The sequence below is a fragment of the Geotrypetes seraphini genome, chromosome 16, assembly GCF_902459505.1.
Source record: "Geotrypetes seraphini chromosome 16, aGeoSer1.1, whole genome shotgun sequence".
Lineage (NCBI taxonomy): Eukaryota > Metazoa > Chordata > Amphibia > Gymnophiona > Dermophiidae > Geotrypetes > Geotrypetes seraphini.
Genome location: NC_047099.1, coordinates 54,279,648 through 54,305,921, shown reverse-complemented (window position 1 = coordinate 54,305,921; position 26,274 = coordinate 54,279,648). Strand labels below are relative to the sequence as shown.

The following is a 26,274-nucleotide window of genomic DNA, read 5'->3' as shown; positions in this document are numbered from 1 at the left end:
AGGTTGTCCGAAACACGGACCGTGTTGGGTCCCCCGTCTGGTAAAAGGTTTTTAGTTAAGATTTATTTGTCAAAATAAAATTTGCCTGCACTGTGTTCAAGTCTGCAGTTTTGGTTTGTTTGCTCTGGACAATAAAAAGACTACCATGAAACTATAAAAACCAGTGCTTTTCAACCTTTTTACACCTATGGACCGGCAGAAATAAAAGAATTATTCTGTGGACCGGCATCGGTCTGTGGACTGGTGGTTGAAGAACACAGGGCTAAGTCATGGGCCAGATCCCGCCCATCTCTGCCCAATCTCCACCACAGACCCTGCCCCATAATAGTACTAATTGCACCTTGCACATCCCGTGCCTCATCTGGAAGCCTTCCCTCTGATGTTGCAACGTCAGAGAGAAAGCTTCCGGTTTAGGCGCAGGACGCCCGTAGGAACCACTGCCCGTGGCTTTGTGCACTGAATCAGGAAGAGGGAGCTGGCTCGAAGATAACGCTGCATCGATTGCACCGTGGACCGGCGGTTGAAGAACACTGTTTTGGGCCTGATGCACGTGCTGGCCCTGTGGACCGGCAGGAAATTTCTGTGGACCGGTGGTTGAAGAACACTGATAAAAAATATATATTTAATAGTACTGAAATTCAATAACATATACAATGGCAGCATAACGCTTAAAAAAACACTTAAGCAGCCATTAGATTGAACATTCAAATGCCATCGATATGATGCTAATGTTTTTCTATAATGCAGCTTAACTTATTACAGACAGGTACTTATATTTTGTACCTGATGCAATAGAAGTTTAATTAATAGTAGTAGTAAGTCACAAAAGCGTGTAGGGTTGAACCTGGTCCCTAGGTTCTCAGAACACTGCATTAACCATTAGGTTATTCCTCCACAGTAAGCATTAGCCTTTGCCAATGGCATGTCCTTAAACCTGAAAGGAGGGGAGCCAAGGCTGAGCACAAGTTAAGCAGTGCTACAGGGGACTAGTCGGTGACTTAGTGCTTGCTCCTTTACTAATTTCTAGTACTTCCACTGTCTTTGCTTTAGTCCCAGAGCTGAGATGGGTGACTGCTACTGATAAACCAAAAGCTCTCTAATCCATCAGAATTGAATGTGTTGAGAATAAGGCCCTGATGCAGGTTTGGGGACCATTGTAGAGTATGAGAATAAACAGGTGTTTTGAAAGGAATTACACTGTAGCTGCTTTGACATAAATAACTTGGAGTTGTTAGGTGATCCAGTTCAAGAACGGAGATTTCGGGTCAGTCCTGGATTTAAGACTAATGTATGGGAACTGCAATGCATGCAACATTGGATGTAGGCTTCAAAGTTGAAAACCAGGATTGGCCAAAAGTCTTTCTCCTAGACCTGCCCCATTTCTCCTTCCACAGACCTTATTGGGTTGAAGCACGGTCGGCAATAAGTTGAGAAAGCTGGGGGAAAAAAAAGCATATACCCCATTTAGACATGTCCTTTTCATGCCTCTAGCTCTATGCCCACAGTAAACATGGCCGTCACTACGGACCCTACCTTTTCCGCAGCTTGCTTGCCCACATTAAAAATGGCTGCCAGAGACCTTGCTTCTGACACGCGGCACGTACGCCATTTCTCTTCCTGTTTGTTGTAACTTTATTGATCCTCGCCGTCGCTTCCGGGTTGGGCTGCTGGGACTTTATTGCACCGGACAGTAAGCATGGCGGTGGGCGGCAGTGAAACAGAAGCAAAGCGACCGGTTAATGTCGGCGGAAAGGATAAATCACGCACCGTTAAAGTAATATATTACTTCCTTATGTGAAGCATTCTTCAGTAAGAAATGTTGTGTTCAAACTCCCCCTCCTCCCCTTGTGATATAGTTGCAGATTTGTTTATCCATCCCTTGGAAGTAATATTATGCTATACGTTCTTTTTAAATAATATATTACACCCCTCACAAAGTAATATGATATTGTGCATGCTAGATCTCACACCCTCCCTGAAATATTATGTTATTTTCTGAAATGCATGTGTGTTCAGAGGACACTAATAGGGGATTTAGTAGCTAACCCTATTATTTAGATTTTTTTCTTTTCTGGGTGCTTATCTTCTTTTTCATTAGCAAATTTGCATTTGGCACAATAGTATATTACAGCTCTTTTGGGTAATATCTCACCCCTAACATGCTAGGGATTGACTGCCTTAATTTTTCTCCTTTTGCAGAAGATAAAGCGCTACTGGGATGAAAGTCAGACCAAGGAGAGTGCCACTGATACTCCCAGGACAGAGGAGCCCAGAGATGATGGGGAGAAGTCAGCTGAGAAGAGAAAGAGAAAACCTAGAGAGAGACGGCAGAAGAGACTTGGTGGCAGGAAGCAGATGTCTGGAGTAAGGCAACCTTATAGATTCTGCAGCTCCCTTAGGACTATGTCCCCTGTAACACCATATTAATTAGCTTGTGCTTGTATTCCACAGAAAGTGGATCTCTTCCCGGGACCTGCTTCCATCCCACAACAAAAGATCATGAAGTTTGAACGTGGCGAGAAAACCAAGCTGGTGAGTTAGAGATTATCTGTAAGTGTAGTGATGCAGGCTAGAGAGAATGACACGGGGCAAATTTTTCCCCATCCCCGTGGGAACTTATTTTTGTGTCCTGGCCCCACGAGTTCTTTTCCTGTCCCTGCCCCATTCCTGTAAGCTCCGTCCTCATCTGCACAAGCCTCAAACACTTTCAAATCCTAAGTAGCAATATTCTAGAGCTCGGATTGTGATGTCATAATGCTTCATTCCACCAATGCCTAAGCTCCGTCCTCATCTGCACAAGCCTCAAACACTTTAAAATCACAAGTAGCAACATTCTAGAGCTCGGATTGTGATGTCATAATGCCTCATTCCACCAATGCCTAAGCACCGTCCTCATCTGCACAAGCCTCAAATACTTTAAAATCACAAGTAGCAACATTCTAGAGCTCGGATTGTGATGTCATAATGCCTCATTCCACCAATGCCTAAGCTCCATCTTCATCTGCACAAGTCCCAAACACTTTAAAATCATAAGTGTTCGAGGCTTGTGCAGTTAAGGCAGAGCTTACAGGAATGGGGCAGGGACTGGCACAGCGACAAAAACGGGGATATTGAGTTCCTGCGGGGATGGGGACAAATTTGTCCCCATGTCATTTTCTAATGCAGGCTCGGGGTAGTATTTAATATCTACAGGGTCAGGATAGGACATGCTATATTACAGTGTAATATCTGCAGAGTCAGAGGTGGCTATGCCATGTATTATCATGGTGTTTAATTTCTACAGAGTCAGGGTAGGATATGCAGTTTATATCACAACATCTAAATGTTCTGATGCAGGGGCAAGTGTCAAACCGTAAGTTAAAAGGTCACCTGAAGACTCTAGAGACTAAAGTGAAGCTTGCAAAGACCCAGGCTGCTCGTTTCGATTTGCTGTTGCCAGAGGAAGCCGGGTATGTGTATCAACTCCCTATCCAATATGTCTATGCACATATATTTTGATCTCTCATTCTTGTGTCTGTCTCTTTCTCTTATAACCTCTTACAGTCTTGTGGGGGGGGGGGGGGGAGAAAAAAAAAATGATAGAGGGGATGGGTCTTGAGGATATGAAGTTAGGGTTGAGGAGCATTTGTTTGTTCTCTTGATAACCTTGATAACCCCCTGCCCTTTCCCACAGGTTTTTGGAAGGGGATGAGGGTGAGGATACCTGTACCATCCAGCAGGAGGATATTGTTGACGCCGTGGACATCACTAGTGGCTCAAAGGTCAGAGACCTCTCCATAAATGATCAGCTTTTAAATTTTACCTTTGAACCTTACCTACAATCATTGCCTCATGGGACTAGAAGCTTGATTCTAAGTAACTTGGATGTGTGAGAGTCTGCTCTAGGTTGTCTAGTTTGTTGAAGGCTGGCTCTCTATGTTTCACCACAGCTCATGGGGAATGAGGGTGGAGTTGGGTCTTTCTTTGGGGGGGGGGTAGATTCTTCTTCTGCCTTAGTACGTAATGGGTGGGGGTTTACTGAGAGTTCTCCCCCTAGAGGGGTAGGTACGAGTTCAGTAACTGGTACTGATGTGTATTGTTTTACTTATGGATGACTGTATGTTGGGTTGGTCTTCCACATTCACCTACATGCACTGCCCTCACCGACTTTGTGGACTTTACAGGCCTAAGCCTTTGACAGCTTGTATGGGGGTGGTGTGCAGCAGTGGGTCGCTGATATAGGTAGTTGGGGGTCAATGGGGGGGTTATGTTGTATTGTCCCACTAAAATGCCTTTGATGACTATAGCTCCTGGACTGTTGGCACTTTGGAGGTGTTTGGTTTGTTGCCTATTTTGCCGTATATTCTATTGTTCTTATTGGTTGTCATCAATAAAAAATTGTTTGAACATAAATTTTACCTTTGTGGGATCTAGAGGCACGAAAATATTCCTGGGGGTCTGGAATTCCTGGGGGTGGGAACAGTATTTCCAAACCCTCCCCCTAAGCGCAACGTGTACATTTCCAAGTTTATTTAATCTTTGATATACCGTTTATCAAAAACATACCTAAACGGTTTACAATTATAAAATATTATTAAAATAAAAGTAGAGGGGGTGACAAAACATGCTGACTTACTGGTACCAAAGGGAATGAGTGGGAAATGGTAAGAGATTAAATCCAATGGAAAATAAAATCATAAGCGGGAGGGAAGAGAGGAAGGGGCTTAACACTCTAGGGTAGGGTAGAGGTCGTTTCAAAAGAAGTGTTTCAATTCGGTATTACCGACTGCCTAGAAGCTGTTTGGGCTCTTATTGAAATGAAAAAAGTCGGAATGTGTAGGCATCTATAAAGAGGAATGTTTTTAGTTTACATTTGAACTTTTCGAGAGATGTTTCTAGTCTAAGGTCCAACGGAAGGGCGTTCCGTAGAGTGGGGGCAGTGACTGAGAGGATAGTTTTGCGGTTGGTGTCAAGAAATAGTTCACGTACAGACGAGACTGAAAGCAGGTTTTGAAGTGTGGTGGTAAATACCTTGTGACCTTCTGAGAAGCCACACTGAGAGGATGGCATTGGGCTAGAAGGGGGACAGTTGGGATGGAAATATGTAAGAAGTATGAGGAGGTACAAGGCTCTTCATGTAGAATAAATATATGTGGGGGGGGAAGAGTCGGATAATGTAACATTTAAAATGTACATCTTAGAGCAGTGGTGTCAAAATCCCTCCTCGAGGGCCGCAATCCAGTCAGGTTTTCAGGATTCCCCCAATGAATAGGCATGAGATCTGTTTGCATGCACTGCTTTCATTGTATGCTAATAGATCTCATGCCTACTCATTGGGGAAATCCTGAAAACCCGACTGGATTGCGGCCCTCAAGGAGGGACCATAACACCCCTGTCTTAGAGGATTCATAAAGTTATAAGGAGTTTTGATTAATAAAGAAAATCTTCTGCATTTATCTTTTGGGGCGTTAAGTTCCATCATTCCTCTTTTCTCCTTTTCCCTTCAGCATTTTAACCTGGTTCTGAACCAGTTTGGACCTTACAGATTAAACTACACGCGAAATGGCAGGTATTTATTTATTTATTTTTTTATTTATTTATTTAGATTTCTATCCCGTCCTCCCAGTAGCTCAGAACGGTCTACAAGTGAACATACACAATGGAGAGTAATTTGACATATAAGAAGTACAACAGGTTTAAATGTTTGGACTATAAGAATGTGATGTAATTTAAATAAAGGGAGAATAAGCAAATTAAGAGTAGACTTTACATATAAGTAGTTTAGGTTAAGAACAGTTCTATGAGTTTAGATACAGTTTGTCAGTGTAAGGACTAGGAGAGGACTATATTGAGATTTAGGGAGAGGATAGGCAGGGGAGAGAGGAGAGAGGGGGTTTAAGGGGGGGGGGAGAAGATAGGTAATAGCCCAGTTATTTCTCCTACACATACTGTATACAGAGCAGAGACGATATCCCAGTGTTCTGTATGCTTACTTTTCTGTCCCAGTCTCCCCTGCACTTTTCTGCTCATAAACGTTTTATAGGCTTTATTTCAGTAACTTGAGTTATCTCGTATGCTCTCTTTATATCAATGCTTATTATATAATGAACTTATAGCTTGTCAACTTCCTTAAATAAGGTTCTAAGCAAGTTACAAAGAAAAAAATGACTGAATCATGTCGGGAAATTTAAAAAAAAAAAATTAATTCTCAACTTACATTAGAAAAAATTGAAAAATAGATAAGTCTTCACCATTCTGTGAAAAATAAAATAACTTTGAGAAAAGTGAATATCAATTGGAAAATGATTCCATAATTGCACAGCATAAAATAAAGAATGAGAAAAAAGTGATTCAAATCTTATATTCTGTGTGGAAGGAAAAGCTAGAAGCAAATAATTATACAGTACTTCCTAGTTTTTGTGTTAGGATGTAATGAATGAATTATTGAAGACGCCCCTTCCAGACAGTGACCTTCCAAGATCTTACAAACTATACACATTTCTTTAAATAAATCCAAGGTTGTCCCTTGTGTTCTTCCTGCAGATATCTGTTGCTGGGGGGAAGACGGGGACATGTGGCCGCAATGGACTGGCACGCCAAGAGCCTAATGTGTGAGATGAATGTCATGGAATCCATAAATGATGTTAAGTGAGTCTTCTGCTCTGATGGGGAATTGGTAGAACTAGAGGTCATGAGTTGCAGGGTGGGAGGGGCATTGTCAGGGTGGATGTCTGGAATGCCCTTTTGTGGAAGGCTGGGAATTCAAGAAGGCACGGGGTAAACGCAGAAGAATACTATAAAGAAAAGGGATGGAATCCAACTAAAAGTGTTAAAGCTACAGCCTCAGCACCCCTGGGGTTGTGGGTTCAAACCCACGCTGCTCCTTGTGACCCTGAGCAAATCACTTAATCCCCCCATTGCCTCAGGTACACTAGATAGGTTATGAGCCCACCGGGACAGACGGGGACAAATGCTTGAGTAACTGAATAAATTCATGTAAACCGTTCTGAGCTCTCCTGGGAGAATGGTATAGAAAATTGAATAAATAAATAGTGTGGAACGTTTCAGCCTCTGATTACCAGAGCTGAGATTATGGTGTCATAAAGCCTCATTCCACCAATAAGAGCCAACCTCATCAGTGATGTCACAATGGCTTGATTGTCCTAGACTTGGCTCACTTCTACTACATTTTGGTTTCTAGGGTAGCGCAGTGGTTAAAGCTACAGCCTCAGCACCCTAGGGTTGTGGGTTCAATCCCACGCTGCTCCTTGTTATCCTGGGCAAATCACTTAATCCCCCCATTGCCCCAGGTACATTAGATAGACAGGGAAAAATGCTTGAGTACCTGAATAAATTCATGTAAACCATTCTGAGCTCCCCTAGGAGAACAGTATAGCAAATTGAGCAAATAAATAGTGTAAAAAGTTTCAGCTTCTGATAACCAGAGCTGGTATTGTGATGTCATAAAGCCTCATTCCACCAATAAGAGCCAACCTCAGCTGTGATGTCACAATGGCTTGATTGTCCTAGCCTTGGCTCACTTTTACTACATTTTGATTTCTAGGGTAGCGCAGTGGTTAAAACTACAGCCTCAACACCCTGAGGTTGTATGTTCAAACCCACGCTGCTCCTTGTGACCCTGGGCAAGTCACTTAACCCCCCCCCCCCCATTGTCCCAGGTACATTAGATGGATTGTGAGCCCACCGGGACAGACGGAAAAATGCTTGCGTACATAAATAAATTCATGTAAACCATTCTGAGCTCCCTTGGGAGAACAGTATAGCAAACTGAATAAAATAAATAATAACTAGAATGAGCTTTAATAGCAGCTTCAGAGGTTGAGAAATGAAACTGATGCTGGGCATCAGGTTTGTGTCCCGTCAGTGGCTAAACAGATCAGGATCAAGGCAGGAAGTGGGCTTCGACGGCAGCTTCGGTAGTTGGGAAGCAGGACAGATGGCATTTGCGTCAGGACTCGAGGGAGGCGGCAGAATCGCACCACGACACACACGTGGCCCCAGTAACGTGCGAGACTGGTGGATCCTTTTGATTTGGCATTCATGGGGGGGGGGGGTCATACACAGAATATTAGCTGTGTTTGTGTAGGAGAGGTTACAGTTATCACATGTACGATGGCAGGTGGCTGCACACAGAAAACATGTTTGCCGTGGCACAGAAGAAATGGCTTTACGTGTATGACAACCAGGGTGTGGAACTGCACTGTGTGAAGAAATTCAACGACGTGCTGAAGATGGAGTTCCTGCCGTATCACTTCTTGTTGGCCACCTGTGTAAGTATCTGCTGCGGGGGAGGTTGAACAGGACCGAATGTGTGAAGGCCCCCGAAGGCCGGTCCCTGTCTGAGAGCATGAGAAGACTGTTTAGACCTAGTTTCTGTGTGAAATGTTTCTGTTCGTGCACTGGATTTCCTTCTGCATTTATTGGGGGGGGGGAGGGGAAGGGGCACTGTCAATTGTTTCCATAGCAGTAGAGAGGGAACATGTCACGGAGCCCCGGAGGCGGTCACTGTCCAGGAGCAAGAGAAGAGTGTCTCAGGCTTGGGGGGTGAAAGGACGTCGCCTCAGTTTCCAGAGTCGCAGAACAGCATGTCCCTGTCTTTCATTATTTTCTAAATTGGAGGGCGTTACCTCTTCACGTGTACCCACAAGCCTTTGCTGTCTTCCCAGAGTGCAACTGGATTCCTGCAGTACTTGGATATCTCCGTTGGGAAGGAGATTGCAGCTATTTGTACCAAGGCTGGCCGCCTGGACGTCATGGCACAAAACCCTCACAATGCTATCATCCACTTGGGGCACCCCAATGGTAAGAGCACCCCAAGGATCCCCCTCCTTTTACTGTGCCCATCTCCTATGTCCTCAGAGTGCCCCCTAGTGGCAAACATCTCACTCCTATGTTTCCCTCTTTGCATCTGCAGGTACAGTATCCCTCTGGAGCCCAAATCTGAAGGAGCCCTTGGTAAAGATGCTCTGTCATAAGGCTGCAGTGAGAGCTGTCACCGTTGACAATACTGGAAAGTAAGTAGTGGGGCTGGAGGGGTGAGAGGCGAGACCATTCCACCAAACCTTTGCAGCTGTTCTCTCGTATCCCCTTGGCCTTTCACTCTCAGCACAGGATTAATATGTAGGCAAACCAGGCACGTGCCTAGGGGTGGGGGGGGGGGGGTGGTAACAGAGCTTCAAGCTTCAAGTTTTTATTTAAAATTTGATAAAACCACTTTTAAAAAGAATTTCTTATTTTAAATTCTTTATTCAGTTTTAACTCTTGCAACAAGTGTACAATATTCAATCAGATAATTCGTAGAAATCACTTGACATTCTAACAATTATTGTCAAATGCATATAAAAAATATCCCTCCCGGAGGAGGAAGTGACGTCATCTCGCCGAATGGCAGCTTAAAGCAGAAGCTCCGTCGGGCTTTTGCTGCACTGCGCGCTGAGCGCTTCCAAAGTGAGGAGTTTCGGCCACTTTGTGGGTGATCCGGGGTCCCCTTTCCATGGCGACTCGCAAGCGCCTCGAAAAATTTAAATTTTTTGGAGATCCGCCCGAGAAATCGGGCTTAGAGGCGGCGAGCAGCGGGGGGGAGAAAAAAAAGATGGCGGCCGGATCGGCGATTCCCTCCGAGTCGGAGGATGAGGGCCTGCCAGAGCAGATGGGGGATGCTGGAGAGCTGCCCCCGAAATCAATAACGGACTGGTTCAAAGACTTGAAGGCAGAAATCGTTGGAGTGAGGGGGGATGTCAGAGCTGCAATAATGGAGCTGAAATCTGAGGTCAGTGCATTGGGAGCCCGAGTCTCGGCTTCTGAAGACCACGTGGCCACTCTTACTGCGGAGGTGTCTACAACCAAGGATGTTACTGGCCGCATATCTAACGAGCTCCGGGAACTACAGAATCAAGTGGAGGACCTTGAAAATCGCTCTCGGCGCAGCAATCTGCGCTTTAAGGGAATCCCTGAAACTGAGGCTTACAGAGACTGTAAAGCGGTGGTTAGAGCTTTTTGTGAACACCTGCTGCGTGCTGACGGGGCGGATGTACCGGAGACCATTGTGCTGGTACGTGCCCATCGTAGTCTGGGAACTGCCCGAGCCCAGGGCACCCGGGATATCATCGCTTGCTTTGGGGAGTTCACCCTAAAGGAAAGAATTTTGCTGGCTGGCCGTCGACAGTCTGCTCTCCGGTGGAATGATTTGGCTGTGGGAGTGTTTCAGGACCTGGCTTGGACTACGTTGCAGAAGCGGAGAGCGTTTCATGAAGTCACGCAAGTGTTGCGCTCTGGGGGCCATAGATACCGTTGGCTCTTTCCCTTCGGCATGTGGCTGACTATTAATGGTTCGTCTAGACGTGTGAGCACGGTGTCGGAAGCCTGGGCGGAGATGCGGGCCCTGGGCTGTGGGAATCTACTGGATGCAGACCGGCCGCCGGCGGTGGCTTCTACATCGGCGCAGAGTGAGCCTTGGAGCACTGTACTGCGCTCGGGCAAGAAGTCAGCGAAGCCCCAGTCCTGAACACACCGGTTTCCTCTTTTTCTGGTTAGCCTTGATACCAGGCTTGGCCTTGGCTGGTTCGGAGTGGACTTCTTGGATCTTTCTGGTGGAGCTGGAGGCTATAGCTAGCCCTCTGCTTTATTGGACTGGAGATTTCTGATAGCTTAGTGCTGTCCAATATGTTACCAGTAATATTGCCGATTTAGCATGTACTAGTGCTAAGGTTGTATGGTAGTATTGCCAATTCTGCATGTAATATTTCACAGCGTGGTTGATGGGTGGTTTAGTTACCTGGCTGTTTGGGTTTGGACTGTGTTATGTGTTACGGTTGGTCTGCAGGGGGTTGGGTGAGAGGGGGGAAGGACTGGGAGTTGAATACAAGGGAGGGGGGGGTGTGGAGTGGCACATGGTGACAAGGTGTGGAGGTATTCTTTGGGAGTTTCTTGGACATAGTGGAGGGGTGAAGATTGCCTGTAGGGGAGGTTTGCACTTTCTCCGCGCTGGCGAATCCTGGAACTAAGGGTTCGAGGCAGCATGGGGGAGGGGGGAGGGGGGTGGGGTCTGGGGGGGGTAGGGTGGGGAGGGGGGGGGGGGGGGGGGAGGAGAAGCTTTTCACTATAGGTTCGTGGAATGTTAATGGGCTTAATAGCCCGGGTAAGCGTAGTATTGTATGTAAAGAACTGGCTCGACTGCAATGGGATGTTTGTTTACTTCAGGAAACACATTTGAGGCCTCGAGATGTGGCTGTTTTACGTTCCCCCCTTTATGATCAGATTTGGACTCACCAGGGGGCGACTCCAGGGAAGAAGGTGGGGGGCTTGGCTATATTAGTGCGCAAGGGCTTGGGGCTGGTGGTTAATCAAGTTTATCGTGATGGTGCAGGGCGCTGTTTAGCCCTTGTGGCTACGTTACAGGGTCGCACCATAACTCTTATCAATCTGTATGGCCCCAATACAGATCAGGCCAGCTATTTTGGGTCTCTTAAAGCGGATCTGGTTGGGTTGGTGAAGGGGTCTGTGTACCTTGGGGGGGACTTTAATGTTACACCAGATGTTGTTTTGGATCATTCAGTAGGCGGGACTCGCTCTCCGTCTAGGGCTGCTAGACGGGCTTTACTGTCATTGTTCTCTTCTCTGGGCTTGGTGGACTGCTGGAGGCTGTCTCATCCCACACAGCGTTCCTATACTCATTACTCACATGCACATAAATCGTATGCACGTATAGACGGGCTATGGACCCATCGAAATTCGTGGGGGGGGATTCGACAAGCTGAAATAGGAACTATTCAAATTTCTGACCATGCGCCTGTATGGGTGGCCTGTACGGGTTACTGGGCTGGGGAGGGACGGCGTTTCTGGAGACTCAATGAGTCTTTATTGAAAGATCCTGTGGTGGTTCGGGAGGTGACTGAGGCGGTAGACCAGTACCTCCAGATTAATGATAATAACACGGTTAGCGATGCGACTTTGTGGGATGCCCTGAAGGTGGTGGTGCGGGGTATTTTCATTAAGTGGGGGGCTCGTCGTAAGCGTCAACGGGCGCAACGTTCATTGGCATTGCATGAACAGTTAGAGCGGTTGGGGAGGCAGCATCAGAGACACCAGGACCCCTTGGTGTATGAGCATCTTCTTAGGGTAAGGGCGGAACTTTCTTTATTGCAGATGGGGGAATATGAGTTATTGAGAGAGCGTTTGAGTCAAACGGTTTATGAGTATAATAATACCCCGGGATCTCGACTGGCTCGGCTTATTAAGCTGAAGCAAGCGAGAGCAGCTATTACAGAGATAAGGGATCCGCGGGGTACGGTACATCGTTCAGATTCGGCTATTAGCGCGGTCTTCCTTAAATTTTATTCTGATTTGTATCAGAAATCAGGGGGGCGAGATGCAATGGCTCTGGAGGGATATCTCTCGGAGTTGCGGCTTCCTCGGCTTTCGGACGTGGATAGTGATATGCTTAATGAACCTATTGAATTGGGAGAGGTCCTGGGAGTCATTGCTAATTTGAAGTTGGGGAAATCGCCTGGCCTGGATGGGTATACTAATCAGTTTTATAAACTTTTTCGGGAGATTCTCGCTCCGCTGTTGGTTAGAGTTGCGAACGGGATACGGGGAGGTTCATCGTTGCCCTCTACTATGGGAGAGGCTGGGATCACAGTCCTGCTTAAACCGGGTAGGGATCCTACTGGGTGTGGGTCATATCGACCGATCTCCTTATTGAATACGGATGCAAAAATTTTAGCAAAGGTCTTGGCGCTTCGCTTGGGCCGAGTTCTGCCCTCTCTGGTGCACTTGGATCAATCGGGTTTTGTTCAAAGGCGGCAGGTTGGTGATAATATTAGACGAACGTTACATCTCATGTGGGCGGCACAGAGGTCTTCTGCCAAGATTGCCTTTTTGGCAATTGATGCGGAGAAGGCTTTCGATCAGGTTGACTGGGAGTTCTTGTGGGAAGTGATGACTCGGATGGGGTTGGGAGCTTCTTTTTTGGCCTGGGTGCAAGCCTTCTATGCGGCCCCCAGAGCCACAGTGCGTGCAAATGGGGTTTATAGCGAGTTTTTTTCCATAGGGAGAGGCACTAGACAGGGATGCCCTTTGTCTCCTCTGTTGTTTGCTCTCTCTATGGAACCTCTGGCCATTCGTATTAGGGAACATGGTGATTTATTAGGGGTGATGATTGGGGATATGGAACATCGATTAGCACTGTTTGCCGATGATGTGTTATTGTATGTCCGAGAACCGGAGGTCTCGTTACCTATTTTGGTGGATCTTTTGTTGGACTATGGGAGGGTTTCGGGGTTTACGGTGAATATGGATAAATCTGAACTGTTGAGTGTAACTTTAGGGGCTGAGGATCAGCGTAGATTAGCTGCCCGGTTTCCCTTTCGCTGGGCTCCTGGGGTTATCCGCTATTTGGGGATTCGTTTACCGGTTGATTTATCCCAATTATATACAGCTAATTACGCTCGGATTATTCACCAAATCCGGACTGATATACAACGCTGGAATGGGTTTTGGTTGTCTTGGTGGGGTCGCATTGCAGTTTTAAAAATGAATATTTTACCCCGCTTGCTTTTTCTCTTTCAAACGTTACCGATTTCGGTTCCCAAATTGGTGTTGAAACAGTTGCACACTTTGTTCTTTCGGTTTATTTGGCAGGGGAGATCCCCTCGTATTTCCAGAGCTGCATTGTGGGCGGCCAGGGACAAAGGGGGGCGGGCGGTGCCGAATTTGTTCTGGTATTACCGGGCTGCTCAGCTGCGGCTCCTATTGGATTGGGAAATAGCGGACTTTAAATTGGCGGTACGCATGGAGCAGCATTTTGTGGGTCGTCCCTGCTTGAAACATTGGCTTTGGTCCTCGTCCATGGGGGGCCGGACGGTGGCGGTTCCGGGGAATCCGTTTTTGGACCATCTAGTGAAAGTGTGGTGTGTCACTCGAAAGCGTTGGGGGGGTGGGGTGGTCCCATCGGTGCTTGGTGCGATGCGGGAGGAGCCCATGTTCCCGGCCGGTGGGGAGAGTTCTGTTTTTGTGCGCTGGGCGCAGTTGGGGCTACACACCTTTAGGGATGTGCTTCAGAAGGGGGTCCTGGTGTCTTTTGAAACCTTCAGAATCAGTGCTGCCTTGCCCAAAGGAGATTTTCTAGCCTATTCTCAGATACGTCATTTTCTTCACTCCCAGAAGTGGGATCGGGAGCCTATTCAGTCTCTAGATCCCTTGGCTCACTTGTGGGTCACACTTAGGGGCCTTCCTAAACCGGTTTCTGTTCTTTACCAATATATTCGGGGCTCCTTTTCTTTCCCGGCTCTCTACCAGCGGGCTTGGGAGGTGGATCTGGGTTGTACCTTCTCGGTTGGGGAGTGGGCACTGATCACTACAGAAGTAGGCAAGGCATCCTCTTGTGCACTTATTAAGGAAAATGCCTATAAAGTGGTCATTCGGTGGTACTACACGCCGGAGCGACTACATCGAATGTTCCCTGGTGCTTCGGTACTGTGTTGGAGATGTGGGTTGGCTTCGGGGACTTTTTTGCATATTTGGTGGGACTGCCCTATCCTACAGCCTTACTGGAGGAAGGTCGTGGGATGTTTATCACAACTGTTACAAATTTTATTGCCATTTTCTCCACAGGGGTGTTTGTTGGGCCTTTATAATGTGTGTTTATATTCCTGGCAAACCATACTTAGACGCTGGGGTTTGGCGGCTGCCAAGTGCTTGATTGCTGCTCATTGGAAGCAGGAACTGGCACCTACTCAACTGGATTGGACTCTTAAGCTTCAATTTATTTATCAAATGGAACTGTCTATTGCAAAGCGTCATGGTTACTATTATACTTACACACGGACTTGGACACGAATCCTTGAAAAAATCGAATCTTTGTTTTAAGCTTCTTTCGGGGGGGGGGGATGGTGGATGGGGGGACTCTCCTGCAGAACCAACAGGGAGTCCCTCTTTGTTAGTGGTAGTGCGGGGGGGTGGGGGGATATAGTGGAGTTAGGGTTACTGCTTTCTACTGGGGGATTGTTGGTAGGGGTGGGAGCACTCTTTGATGATTGTATTGTTGGGGGAGCATGATGAGACTTATAGATCTCTGGTTGTGGTTTTGTATGCTTGTTTGCACCTCTGTTGTTTCTGTTATGCAATTTCTGGTGTGTATACTTTAATACTCAAAATCTTTTAATAAACATTTAATGATAAAAAAAAAAAAAAAAAATATCCCTCCCCCACCCATCCCATTCATCAGGAATAAACCCATTAAATCACATAACATACCTCCCCATGTAATAAAAAGGTGTCCAAGGTGTCTAATCATTGGATTATGCAATCAATGGCCCCCCCAAATCTTTTTGAAACTATTATAATTTCCTTGCTGTATAGCAAGCACTCTCTCCATTTTATAAATATGACAAACTGAATTCCACCAAAAGGTATAATTAAGTTTATGATACTATTTTATTTGGAACGTCTATGAGATTCAAGAGTCAAATTTCAGCAAATAACAATAAACTTTTGTTAATACTGACGGGGGTTGCCATTCAACATATTACTGGAAATTGGAAGGACTTTAAAAAGAATTTCTAAGTGAAGAACATCTTCTAATTTAATAGATCTTGAGAAAAAGTTTTGAGCTACCAATGGAAAGTTAGCAGGGGTGGGGAGGATTCCAATGTATGATCCTCTAAGTTGCTTCTGATCTGCTCTTTCCTTTTTTCTGCAGTCAGAACATACAGGGTCCTGTTTGTTGATATTTTAAAATGTATATATATTATCATGGAGGAGCCTGATAACGCTTTGTTTGGCATTGGGCTTACCAAATGGTTGAATCTGCCCTAGTCACCCTGTTGTCTGACTTCATATCTCGCTGTTTCTGCCGCAGGTACATGATCACGTCGGGACTGGACAGGAAGCTAAAAGTTTACGATGTTCGCATGTACCGCTTACTGCATTCTTACGTGATCCCTTTTGGAGCCTCGCATCTGAGTTTCAGCCAGAAGAGCCTCCTAGCAGCCGGCTGTGGGGACACCGTGCAGGTAGCAGGGAAGGGAAGGCGAGATGATTACCGTGGAAAATTAGCAACGGAGCGGAGGATATGTCAGGGTGTGGAAGAGAGGGGAGGGAGTTACTGGGATTGGGGAACCCGAAGTGATGAATGCAACCCTGCTTTTTCTCTTCCCCGCCCCCCTCTCACCTCTGGGTCTCCATCTGTAGGTGTATAAAGATGTACATGTGAAGCCAGCACGCAAGCCGTATATGGTCCATCGGGTGCAGCAGGGTGTTCACGGGATACAGTTCTGTCCCTACGAGGATGTGCTGGGGATTGGACACGGGGAGGGATTTACCAGCATGCTTGTGCCAGGTAAGTGAGGGATATTTGAAGGGACTCGGCATGCCCTGCTCAGGCCCCACCTTCACCTGTGGTACATGCCACAGTGGCAGCCTCTTGGTCACCAAATGGGTTCCCGCTTATCTCTGGGCAAGTACGCCACTCCACCCCATAAGCTATTCCCTAGACCGAGACTAGAGAATGACATGGGGACAAATTTTTCACCATCCCCGCTGTCCCTGTCCTTACCTCGTTCCTGTAAGCTCTGCCTTAACCGCACAAGCGTCGAACACTTATGATTTTTAAAATATTGGAGGCTTGTGCAGATGAGACAGAGCTTACAGGAATGGGGAGCTGGTATTGTGATGTCACAATGCCTCATTCCACCAATAAGAGCCAACTTCATCAGTGATATCACCATGGCTGGATTGTCCTAGACTTGGCTCACTCTTACTACATTCTGATATTAAAGCGTTTGAGGCTTTTGCAGATGAGGACAGAGCTGGAAAACTAGGGACATCCCTCCCCTTTAGAATCACCGAGCTCTGGAACAACCTTTCATCCCCTCTCTGAAATTCGAGCTCCCTTCAACTCTTCCGAAAACATCTGAAAACTTGGCTTTTCTCAAAAATGTAACACCTCCCCCTGGTACCCTAAACCCTCTATTCCTCCTTACTCTTATTCCACAACCATCCTTTGGAGTTCCATTCTATCTTAGTCCTGTAAACCGTGCCGAGCTCTACGATCGTGGAGAAGATGCGGTATACAAACCTAAGGTTTAGTTTAGTTTAGTTTAGCTTGCAGGAATGGGGCAGGGACAGGAAAAGAACTTGCGGCGATGGGATGGGAAAATGAGTTCCCGCGGGGACAGGGAAAAATTTGTCCCCGTGTCATTCTCTAACCGAGACCCAGGAGTCACACAGTTCCTAGAAATTACACCTATAAACCAAGTACCATACTATACCATGTTTCTTATACTGCTGTTATTCTGTTACTAACAGGTAACAGAGGTAATAAACTTTTTAAGTTGTGCTGATGAAACAGAATCTAAATCTCTTCTTCGGAACCCGGATGTAACTCACCTGGTTTTCAGTAGTAACAAGGGCTATTCACTGTATATCGATTAAAATTTTCAATCGCGTGATTAATCACATAAAGTGTCCCCCTCGCATTTCCTCCTGTAAAGTTTAAAATATAGACAGCAGGTATACAGTACATTCTCAAAACTGACGTATTTCAATTACTGAATCGAAAATTGATTTTCTTACCTTTGTTGTTTGGGTGATTTGTATTTCTCTAATCACTTATTCCTTGCTTCTAGTTCTGCTTCCTGTCTCCAAGGCAACTTGTCCATTCATTATTTCTTGTCTCCTTTCATTTTCTGCCCTATATCCATCTTTCTTCCTCCTGAAATCTGTCTAGTTTCCATTGCATCTCATCTCATTTCTTTTCTTCTCTTCTCTTTCTCTCCCCTCCATGGGCACCCTCCCCTTTCTTCTTTTCCCCTCCATGGGCTCCTTTTCATCTCCTCTTCCTTCCCCTCCATGGACACATCTCCTTTCTCCCCTCCCCCTCCCTTCGTGGGCACCCTCTCCCCTCCATGGACACATCTCCTGTCTCCCCTCCCCGTCCCTTCATAGGCATCCTCTCCCCTCCATGGGCACCCTCTCCTTTCTTTTCCCCTCCATGGGCTCCATTTCATCTCCTCTTCCTTCTCCTCCATGGACACATCTCCTTTCTCCCCTCTCCCTCCCTTCGTGGGCACTCTTTCCCCTCCATGGACACATCTCCTTTCTCCCCTCCCCGTCCCTTCATAGGCACCCTCTCCTTTCTTCTTTTCCCCTCCATGGGCTCCTTTTCATCTCCTCTTCCTTCCCCTCCATGGACACATCTCCTTTCTCCCCTCCCCCTCCCTTCGTGGGCACCCTCTCCCCTCCATGGACACATCTCCTGTCTCCCCTCCCCGTCCCTTCATAGGCATCCTCTCCCCTCCATGGGCATCCTCTCCTTTCTTTTCCCCTCCAAGGGCTCCATTTCATTTCCTCTTCCTTCTCCTCCATGGACACATCTCCTTTCTCCCCTCTCCCTCCCTTCGTGGGCACCCTCTCCCCTCCATGGACACATCTCCTTTCTCCCCTCCCCGTCCCTTCATAGGCAACCTCTCCTTTCTTCTTTTCCCCTCCATGGGCTCCATTTCATCTCCTCTTCCTTCCCCTCCATGGACACATCTCCTTTCTCCTCTCCCTTTGTGGGCACCCTCTCCCCTCCATGGACACATCTCCTTTCTCCCATCCCCCTCCCTTCTTGGGCATCCTCTCCCCTCCATGGACACATCTCCTTTCTCCCCTCCCCGTCCCTTCATAGGCACCCTCTCCCCTCCCTTCATAGGCACCCTCTCCCCTCCCTTCCTTATGCCTGCACTCTGGCATCTCTCATTCTACTCTCCTGAGGGTCCCAGATCTTTGCCTCTCCTGTCCCTCTGCACTCAGGCATATGAATTTCCCCAATAAAACTAAACTAAAACTTAGTTTTATAGAACAAGTCATCAACCAAGAGGAGCTCGACTCGGTTTACAATAATATAAAACATAATACATAAATTTGACAAGAAAAAGTAGACTGAAATAGTTAATTTCCGAAATGTTTAGCAAACAAAAAAGTTTTCAGAACTTACCAGAATAAAACAAAAGAACCTAAACTTCTTAATGTAAACCGTAAAGCATTCCAGAATTTGGTTAATTTAAAAGCAAAAGAATGACTAAATCTCTTAAAGGGTCTGTTTTTACCACTGAGAGAGGGAAATGTAAGTTTTAATTTTTGAGAACTCCTGGCAAGATGAGATCTATGAACATTCCAGTCTAAAGGAATCAAAGTGGCAAAAATGGCAAATAGAATCTTAAATGCAATACAAATGCACTTAAATTGAATTCTGAGATACACTGGAAGCCAATGGAATTCCTTGAGCAGAGAGGTTACGTGATCAAATTTACTCTTACCAAAGATAAGTTTAGCTGCAGTGTTCTGAATTGCAGTAATCCAACCCTGACAAAATGATTGATTGAACCAATACAGAGAAGTGTTGTTGGTGAAAAACTGCTCTCACTCTTCTCAAAGCCTGGAGGCTGTTTGCCATTGTAGTCGCCTGCTGCTACCGCCGACACCCCCCTCCCCTCCCGCACATAAACAAACGCACGGTATCTCCTTCTCCCTCTCCCTTGCCGGCACCCTCCAGCTTGCTTTTACAGTCTGCAGTGCCACTGCTTCTCTAAAGCCGTGAGCTCTCCCTGTTTAGATCCCGCCTCTGAACAGAATTTCCTGTTCTTTATTGTCCTTCCAGACCGGCACAGAAACTGATAGGTTATAACGCACCTCTACTAGCAGGTGGAGACTGAGACACAAACTTTTGGCTGTAGTACAAGTGGGCTGTTCAGTGAGCAGTCCCAAGTACAATCAGGATACAGCAGGCGCAAATATTTAAAGAACATTTTTAATAGCCATTCTCGATCCGAGTCCTGTGCCAATGTAGCCACTGCAGCCAGTTCCACATCTGATCTCTCTAATGTTTGTCAAGTCTAGACTGTCTACCACGAGATCTTGCTGGACTTCTTGTCTTTCCCAGAATTGTTGTTGTTAATTCGCAATTTTCTTTTCCCCTTAGCGGTGAGCACTTTTGCAGTGAGCACTTTTAAGCTGAAAAGCGCTCATTGTGCTCCAGGCGCGCGGTCGATGTGGCCGGCGTCTGTACGAAGCGTACTAGCTGCCGCGAAGGGGAATCCTCGCCAGCTTCGGGTGCACTACCGAGGGATAGCTCGCGGCTTTAGAAATACAGTGTGTATTTGGCACTGCACACTGTAAAAGCAAGCTGGGGGGGTGGGGGCCGGCAAGAGGAGGTTGAGGTCAAGTGCGAGCATGTGTGCGCGTGCGTGCAGGGAGGGCAGAAAAAGAGGGATACCGGAAGGAGAAAACAGTGAAACGAAGAGAAGTACAGGTAGGTGGCTTGACGCGATTAACGCGTTAAAATTATTAACGTGAGTTGTTTTAATGCGTTAATCGCATTAAATGTGCGGCCCTAGTAGGCAGGTTACATGCAGGTTTAGTAGGCATTTCTCTGCCTCAGAGGGCTCACAATGGAGACTGTGGAGGGAAATGATTTGCCTGAGGCCACAAGGGAGGGCATCAGTTTTCAGCTCACTGCTGTAAATAAGGGCTACAAACTCCACTCAGTCCAAATCGCTACTATCTCTCTCGCTCTTCTCCACTGTTTCCTTTGAGTTGAGCAGGAGTCCTCGGGGGGGGGAGGGGGGGCTGTGCAATATTGTGTTGTCAATTGCTAGGTTTCCTGGAGTCCTTCAGAACTGGCTTTTCCCTTCCTATTGAAAACGTGATAGTGAAACAGCACCCCCCTCTGGCAGGCCTGCAGGTGGAGGATTCCCACTCAAAGGGAACAGCGCTCCTCTCTTACCCCGTCACATGGCATACTCGCTCCCTGCTAGTATTTGCAAGTTAGGCTTCTATAATTTTGGGTCTTTCCTTCCTCTTCACCCCACGCTCATACATAATCTTTCTTTCCTCTCAGGTGCTGGGGAGGCAAACTTTGATGCTCTGGAGAATAACCCCTTCCGCAGCCGGAAGCAGCGGCAGGAGTGGGAAGTGAAGGCCCTGCTGGAGAAGGTAAACGTCAAGACAGGCCATGGGCTGCCATGTTCCCTGCTCCCCTTAGCACACCTGGTTTTTGAGAGCTGAGAAGAGAGGGCTGGGAAGGGAAAGCACTATATCCCTCCTTACGCTTTGTAACCCAAGTTAGAAGCCAGAGAAATTGCTCAAATTACATAATTATCAATTTTTATTTGAACATGGTCATTATTAGACTGCTTAACCAAACAAAGTACAAGGCAGCTAACGGCATAGATTGTTACTATTTCAGAGAGGTAGAATAAACAAGAAAAATTTCTGGCATCAATACAGACTGAAAACAAATATTTACGGAAGAGAAAAGTTGTTTTTGAAGCTTGTTTAAACATAGAATATTTAGTGAGGAATAATCTACCATAATACTTTTTTTGAAATATTTTTATTGAAGAAGCAATGCAAAGAAAACAATTATCACACCATAAAAAAACAATAAAATCATAATAACAGAGGAGCAACTACAGCTCATAACAGCCTTTAACAATACTAACAAGAGCAATCTGATGAAATCTCCCTGCACGCTCCAGGTTTTAATTTTTTTATAGAACCAGAAAGGAAAAAGAAAAGAAGGGAAGAAAACCCAGCCCCTCCCCAATTGCCTCCATCCCTTCCCCCACTGCCCTCCTACTCCCGGGACTCTGACTCCCTCCTAAAAGATGCTCCAGCACTCCAAATGGTTCATAGGTCGCACCTTGAGGCCAGGGGCTAGACTAGTTGTCCTCCTGCAGTCCAGCCCTCTCTGGCCCTGCTTTTGCAATTCTATGACTTAGGGGCCTGCTACATCACAAACCGATTTCTCTCTCTCTCTTTTTATCTTAGGTGCAGCCAGATCTGATTACCCTGGAGCCTGGGATACTTGGCGAAGTGGATTTTCTCACCATGGAGCAAAAGCACAAAGAGCGAGTGGAGAGGCTGGTGAGCAAGAGGGGAGAAGGGGTGCGCTGGGAAATAGTAAATGTCTGGGCTTATAAGGAGCGTAGGGAGGGAGAGAGTGCACTGGAAAATACTAAGGGCAAAGGTACACATAGGACGTTGGGGAGGGCTGGAGCGCAAGGGAGTGGGGGAGGGTGCACTGGAAAACCAGCAAGGGCCAAAGAGCATTTGGGATGTTGGAAAGACTATAGAGTGCTGAGAGTGGTAGTGAGGCATGCCGAAATATAGGAAGACTCGCTCTTTATCTCATTCCTTCTACTATCCTATTCGACTTGAGCAGGGCTTCGACCCACTGGCAAAGGAGAAGTTTGAGCCTAAGCACAAGAAAAAGGGACGCAGTTCAACCGGGCAGCTGCTGAAGAGGAAAAAGATGGTCGCTGAGGAGGAGCAGAGGGTACGTATTCTCTGGTCCCATATTCACAGAGATAACACACCCCTGTCTTCCAGAATTGCTCCAGGCGCAATTATATAACTTACCACTAGGTGTCACTGTAACAGAACTAGACTCCCTCTTAGAGAGTTGCACTGGGACAGAAATCCCACCCATCCCCGCCAGGATCCTCTCTGTCCCCACCTGTCCCCACCAGGATCCTCTCCGTCCCTCCCCGTCGGGATCCTCTCCGTCCCCGCAAGAAATTACCTCCATCCCCGCCTGTCCCCATAAAAAGCAGCAATTACTTCTGATTCCACAGTTACATCAATTCCACAGTTTCTTTTGCTGTTTTCCTTGTGGAATCTCTTTGGTGGAACTCTTTTTTTGTTTTCTGTTCAGGTAATTAACTTATAAACCCCCTCTTTTACTAAGGCTGATATGTCCCTTATATTATATGGATGAACCCTGCTTCCAAAACCTTCCATCCCCGTGGGAGTCCCGTTAGCTAGAGGGGGGGTCCCCATGGGAGTCCCATGGGGCAGAGGGGGGTCCCTGTGGGAGTCCCGTGGGATAAGGGGGGATTCCCGCAGGACCCCCGCGATCCCTGTTCCCTTGCAGACCTCTATTCCCTCTATGTGTATCTACATTAGGAGTGCCCAAACTTGGTTCCTGGGGGCAGCACCTCAGTTGTTAGACCTTCAGGATTTCCACAAAAAAGGGGAGCCAATACATTCAAATAGATGCCTATGCATATTTCATTTTGTGAATGCGACTGGATTATAGCCCTTGAGTACCGAGCTTGGGGACCACTGTTCTACAGTATCCTTATCTAGAAATGAAGCCCAGGCCCCTGTGTGGCCTGGGACCAACTGTGGTGGCACAGAGCCTGCATTCAGGTATCCCGTTGTGCCGAGATTTCTCTGCTTGCCTGTGGTTCTGATTTGTACTCTTTGTCCCCAGAAACTGATCCGGGAGAGTGTAGAGGAGAAGCTACAGCAGGAAAAAGAGAAAAAGAAGAGTGAGAAGATGGCTTTGTTGGGTCAAAAGTCCGCACTGGACAGGTTTAAGAAGTAGCCACTCACCCAGAACCTGCTGGACTAGGCCTCAAGGAACGAACATCAATATTAAGAAAAGGAAATGGTCTCCAGAGGGTTTGAACAATGGCTGTGTGTACCTTAGGAGCAGCTACAGGACGAGGTCTGAGCTTGCAGCCTTTAATCTGCTATCCAGATGTGCTGCTCTGCCCCTGTTCCGCCACTAATTTCTGACAAATGGGATGATCAGTGACACTCAGAAAAGCACACAGACAATATAAAAGCATAAACAATAACCCTTTATTATATAAGAATAAAAATAGCATCACCTTGACCCCATACAACGACCATCTTCACAATTGGGAATCCTGACAATTGATAGGTGGGTGGACCAAAGGACTGTCCCTTTAGACATCTTGGATTCTCCCTCCAGACGTCATGGATTCTAATTCTAGGAGCAGCGTCCCGTCCTTATAAAGGGTGAAATCTGCTGAGTTCAAAAGCATAAACAGCAGGTGCTGGTCTTTTGTTCCTTGTTTTGGCAACACCCAGGTCAAGGAGGTCAAGATAGCAGATACTTGTTGAAACCACAGGTGCTGGTCTTTTGTTCTGTGTTTTGACAACATCCAGGTCAGGATGTCAGAAGGAGGTGTTGCAGAAAACCGGCTTCTCATCTGGTTTCACTCTCCCTTTGATGTGATGTGGGCAACACTCAGGTCAAGGAGGTCAGAATGTCAGATAAACAGACTTGTGGATTCATGTCAGTAGTATGCTGAGTTTCAGTTACCCCCCTGGCCAGTCCCTTTGATGTTGTTTGGGCAACACTTAGGTCAAGGAGGTCAGAATGACAGATTTACAAGGAGGTGTTGAAGAAATCAGCTTCCCATCCTTTTGATGCGGTTTGGGCAACTCCCAGGTCAAAAAGGTCAAGATAGCAGATACTTGTTGTGGAAACTTTTGATGTTGTCTTGGCAACACCCAGATAAGCAGACTTGAGGAGACATATTATGTAGTATTTTGAATTTCAATTACCCCCTGGTCATGGGCATAACAGCCCCTTGCCATGTCCCTGGGTCAACAGCACCAGTAGATTGAAGGGATCACATTCTGCTGGGTACTCACTACTGTTCCAACATGCCCTCGGGTGCATAGACAACCCCCCCTCCTCCCGACTGCAGTTAAAGTACAACCATAAGTCTCTCCCTGCAGTGTTTCTAAAGAAACTTTATTTTGGTTGTCTTGCTTTTTTCTTTTAGGCATTTTGGACATTTGGAGCTCATCAGACAATGTATATTTTGCACAATAAAACAATAAAAGTTTGTATATCTGAATTTATTTGACTAACAAGAAGGGATGCTTCAGTTGTGGACCTGCCACTTTGACCTTCAGTTGCTGATAACATGCCCAGGGGTTCATGTGCTCCAGTATTGTGCCGTGAAAGGTTTGATGAAACAATGTATGTACACTAGGCCCTAATTCTTTATATTGCCCGGGGGCACTAGTTTTTTTTCCAGTGCAAATCTGCCCCTTTATAAACAAAGTGACCTGACCTTTCCAATGTTTTGCAATTCCTGAGTGTCAACCAGGGCTTAAACATGCCTCGTAATTCAAAATGGAGCCACCCCAGGAAAATGTAAGATTATAACATTTATTTAAGTTTCTTCATATTTGTCTACATTTCAAGGTTAATAGGATTACTGGTCAGGAAGTCAGCGTCCCAGGTTGGGATAGGTTCTATAGCACCAGCTTCAGAAACTTGGACCAGGATTTATCACAGGAGCTAAGCCAACCAGACCTGTTCCCCAAGGACATGCAAAGATCCTGGATACCCTACATCAGGGGTGGACAACACTTATCTTAGTGGCTTTCCAGCCAGAGCCAACGTTGGGGGACCATGAACTGCCCGACGCTCACACTCAATTTAGAGCGTTTCAGCTAATGAAAAGCCTTCTTCGGGGGACAATGTTGCTGTTGTGCCACTTGCCTTCCAAACTTGTGGACCAAATGGGTCTTGGGCTAAATTGAGTGTGAGCGTCGGGCAGTTCATGGTCCCCCAACGTTGGCTCTGGCTGGAAAGCCACTAAGATAAGTGTTGTTGCTCTTGTATAAAATATATATTTAGAATAATACAAATATTGATGAAGTTTAATAATTTAAAAATTGCACTCCCCGGTTAGTTTGGATTTTTAACCATTTCATTAATAAATATTCCAATAAATATCTTAATAAATTTATAAAGAGATAAGTAAATTTGTGGGTAGGAAGGAGGTTTTGAAGTAAATGATAGAAACATAGAAGATGACGGCAGATAAGGGCCATAGCCCATCAGGTCTGCCCACTCTACTGACCCACCCCCAAGTCTACTATCTTAGGGATCCCACTCCTGGTGACAGGTTCCCTTGGCTTAACCCTCTAAGGGATCCCACATGGGCATCCCATTTGCTCTTAAATTCTTGCACGCTGTTTGCCTCGATCACCTGCACCGGGAGCTCGTTCCAAGGATCAACCACTCTCTTGGTGAAGAAATATTTCCTGGTGTCGCCATGAAATTTCCCGCCCCTGAGTTTGAGCAGATGCCCTCTTGTGGCTGAGAGTCCTTTGAGAAAGAGAATCTCTTCTTCCATCTCGATACTGCCGGTAATATACTTAAACGTCTCGATCATGTCTCCTCTCTCCCTACGTTCGAGTGAGTACAGCCGCAAATCTTTCAGCCTTTCCTCGTACGATAGATCCTTGAGCCTCGAGACCATCCTGGTGGCCATCCGTTGCACCGACTCTACTCTCAGCACATCATTTCAGTAGTGTGGCCTCCAGAATTGCACACAGTATTCCAAATGAGGCCTCACCATGGTTCTGTATAATGGCATTATGACTTCCGGCTGACGAAACTCCTGCGGATGCAACCTAACAACTGTCTTGCCTTAGATGAAGCCTTCTCCA

General features: G+C 46.5%; 1 protein-coding gene across 2 annotated transcripts; it reads left to right on the top strand.

The window, feature by feature from the left end:
• Positions 1-1,657: 1,657 nt before the first annotated feature.
• On the top strand, positions 1,658-24,665 carry WDR46 (WD repeat domain 46). 2 transcript variants are annotated; one of them, XM_033925492.1, is made up of 16 exons: positions 1,658-1,774; positions 2,200-2,364; positions 2,452-2,532; positions 3,337-3,449; positions 3,674-3,761; positions 5,487-5,548; positions 6,523-6,627; positions 8,120-8,270; positions 8,667-8,802; positions 8,915-9,014; positions 15,860-16,013; positions 16,192-16,339; positions 20,882-20,976; positions 21,814-21,909; positions 22,208-22,321; positions 23,261-24,665. In XM_033925492.1, exons 1-16 carry the CDS (start codon positions 1,697-1,699, stop codon positions 23,372-23,374), a joined length of 1,800 nt encoding a protein of 599 aa, XP_033781383.1. In that variant the 5' UTR covers positions 1,658-1,696; the 3' UTR covers positions 23,375-24,665. The 2 variants fall into 2 exon arrangements, with proteins under 2 accessions (XP_033781383.1, XP_033781384.1); XM_033925493.1 differs by having other exon boundaries at positions 1,693-1,809.
• The last annotated feature ends 1,609 nt before the right edge of the window (positions 24,666-26,274 follow it).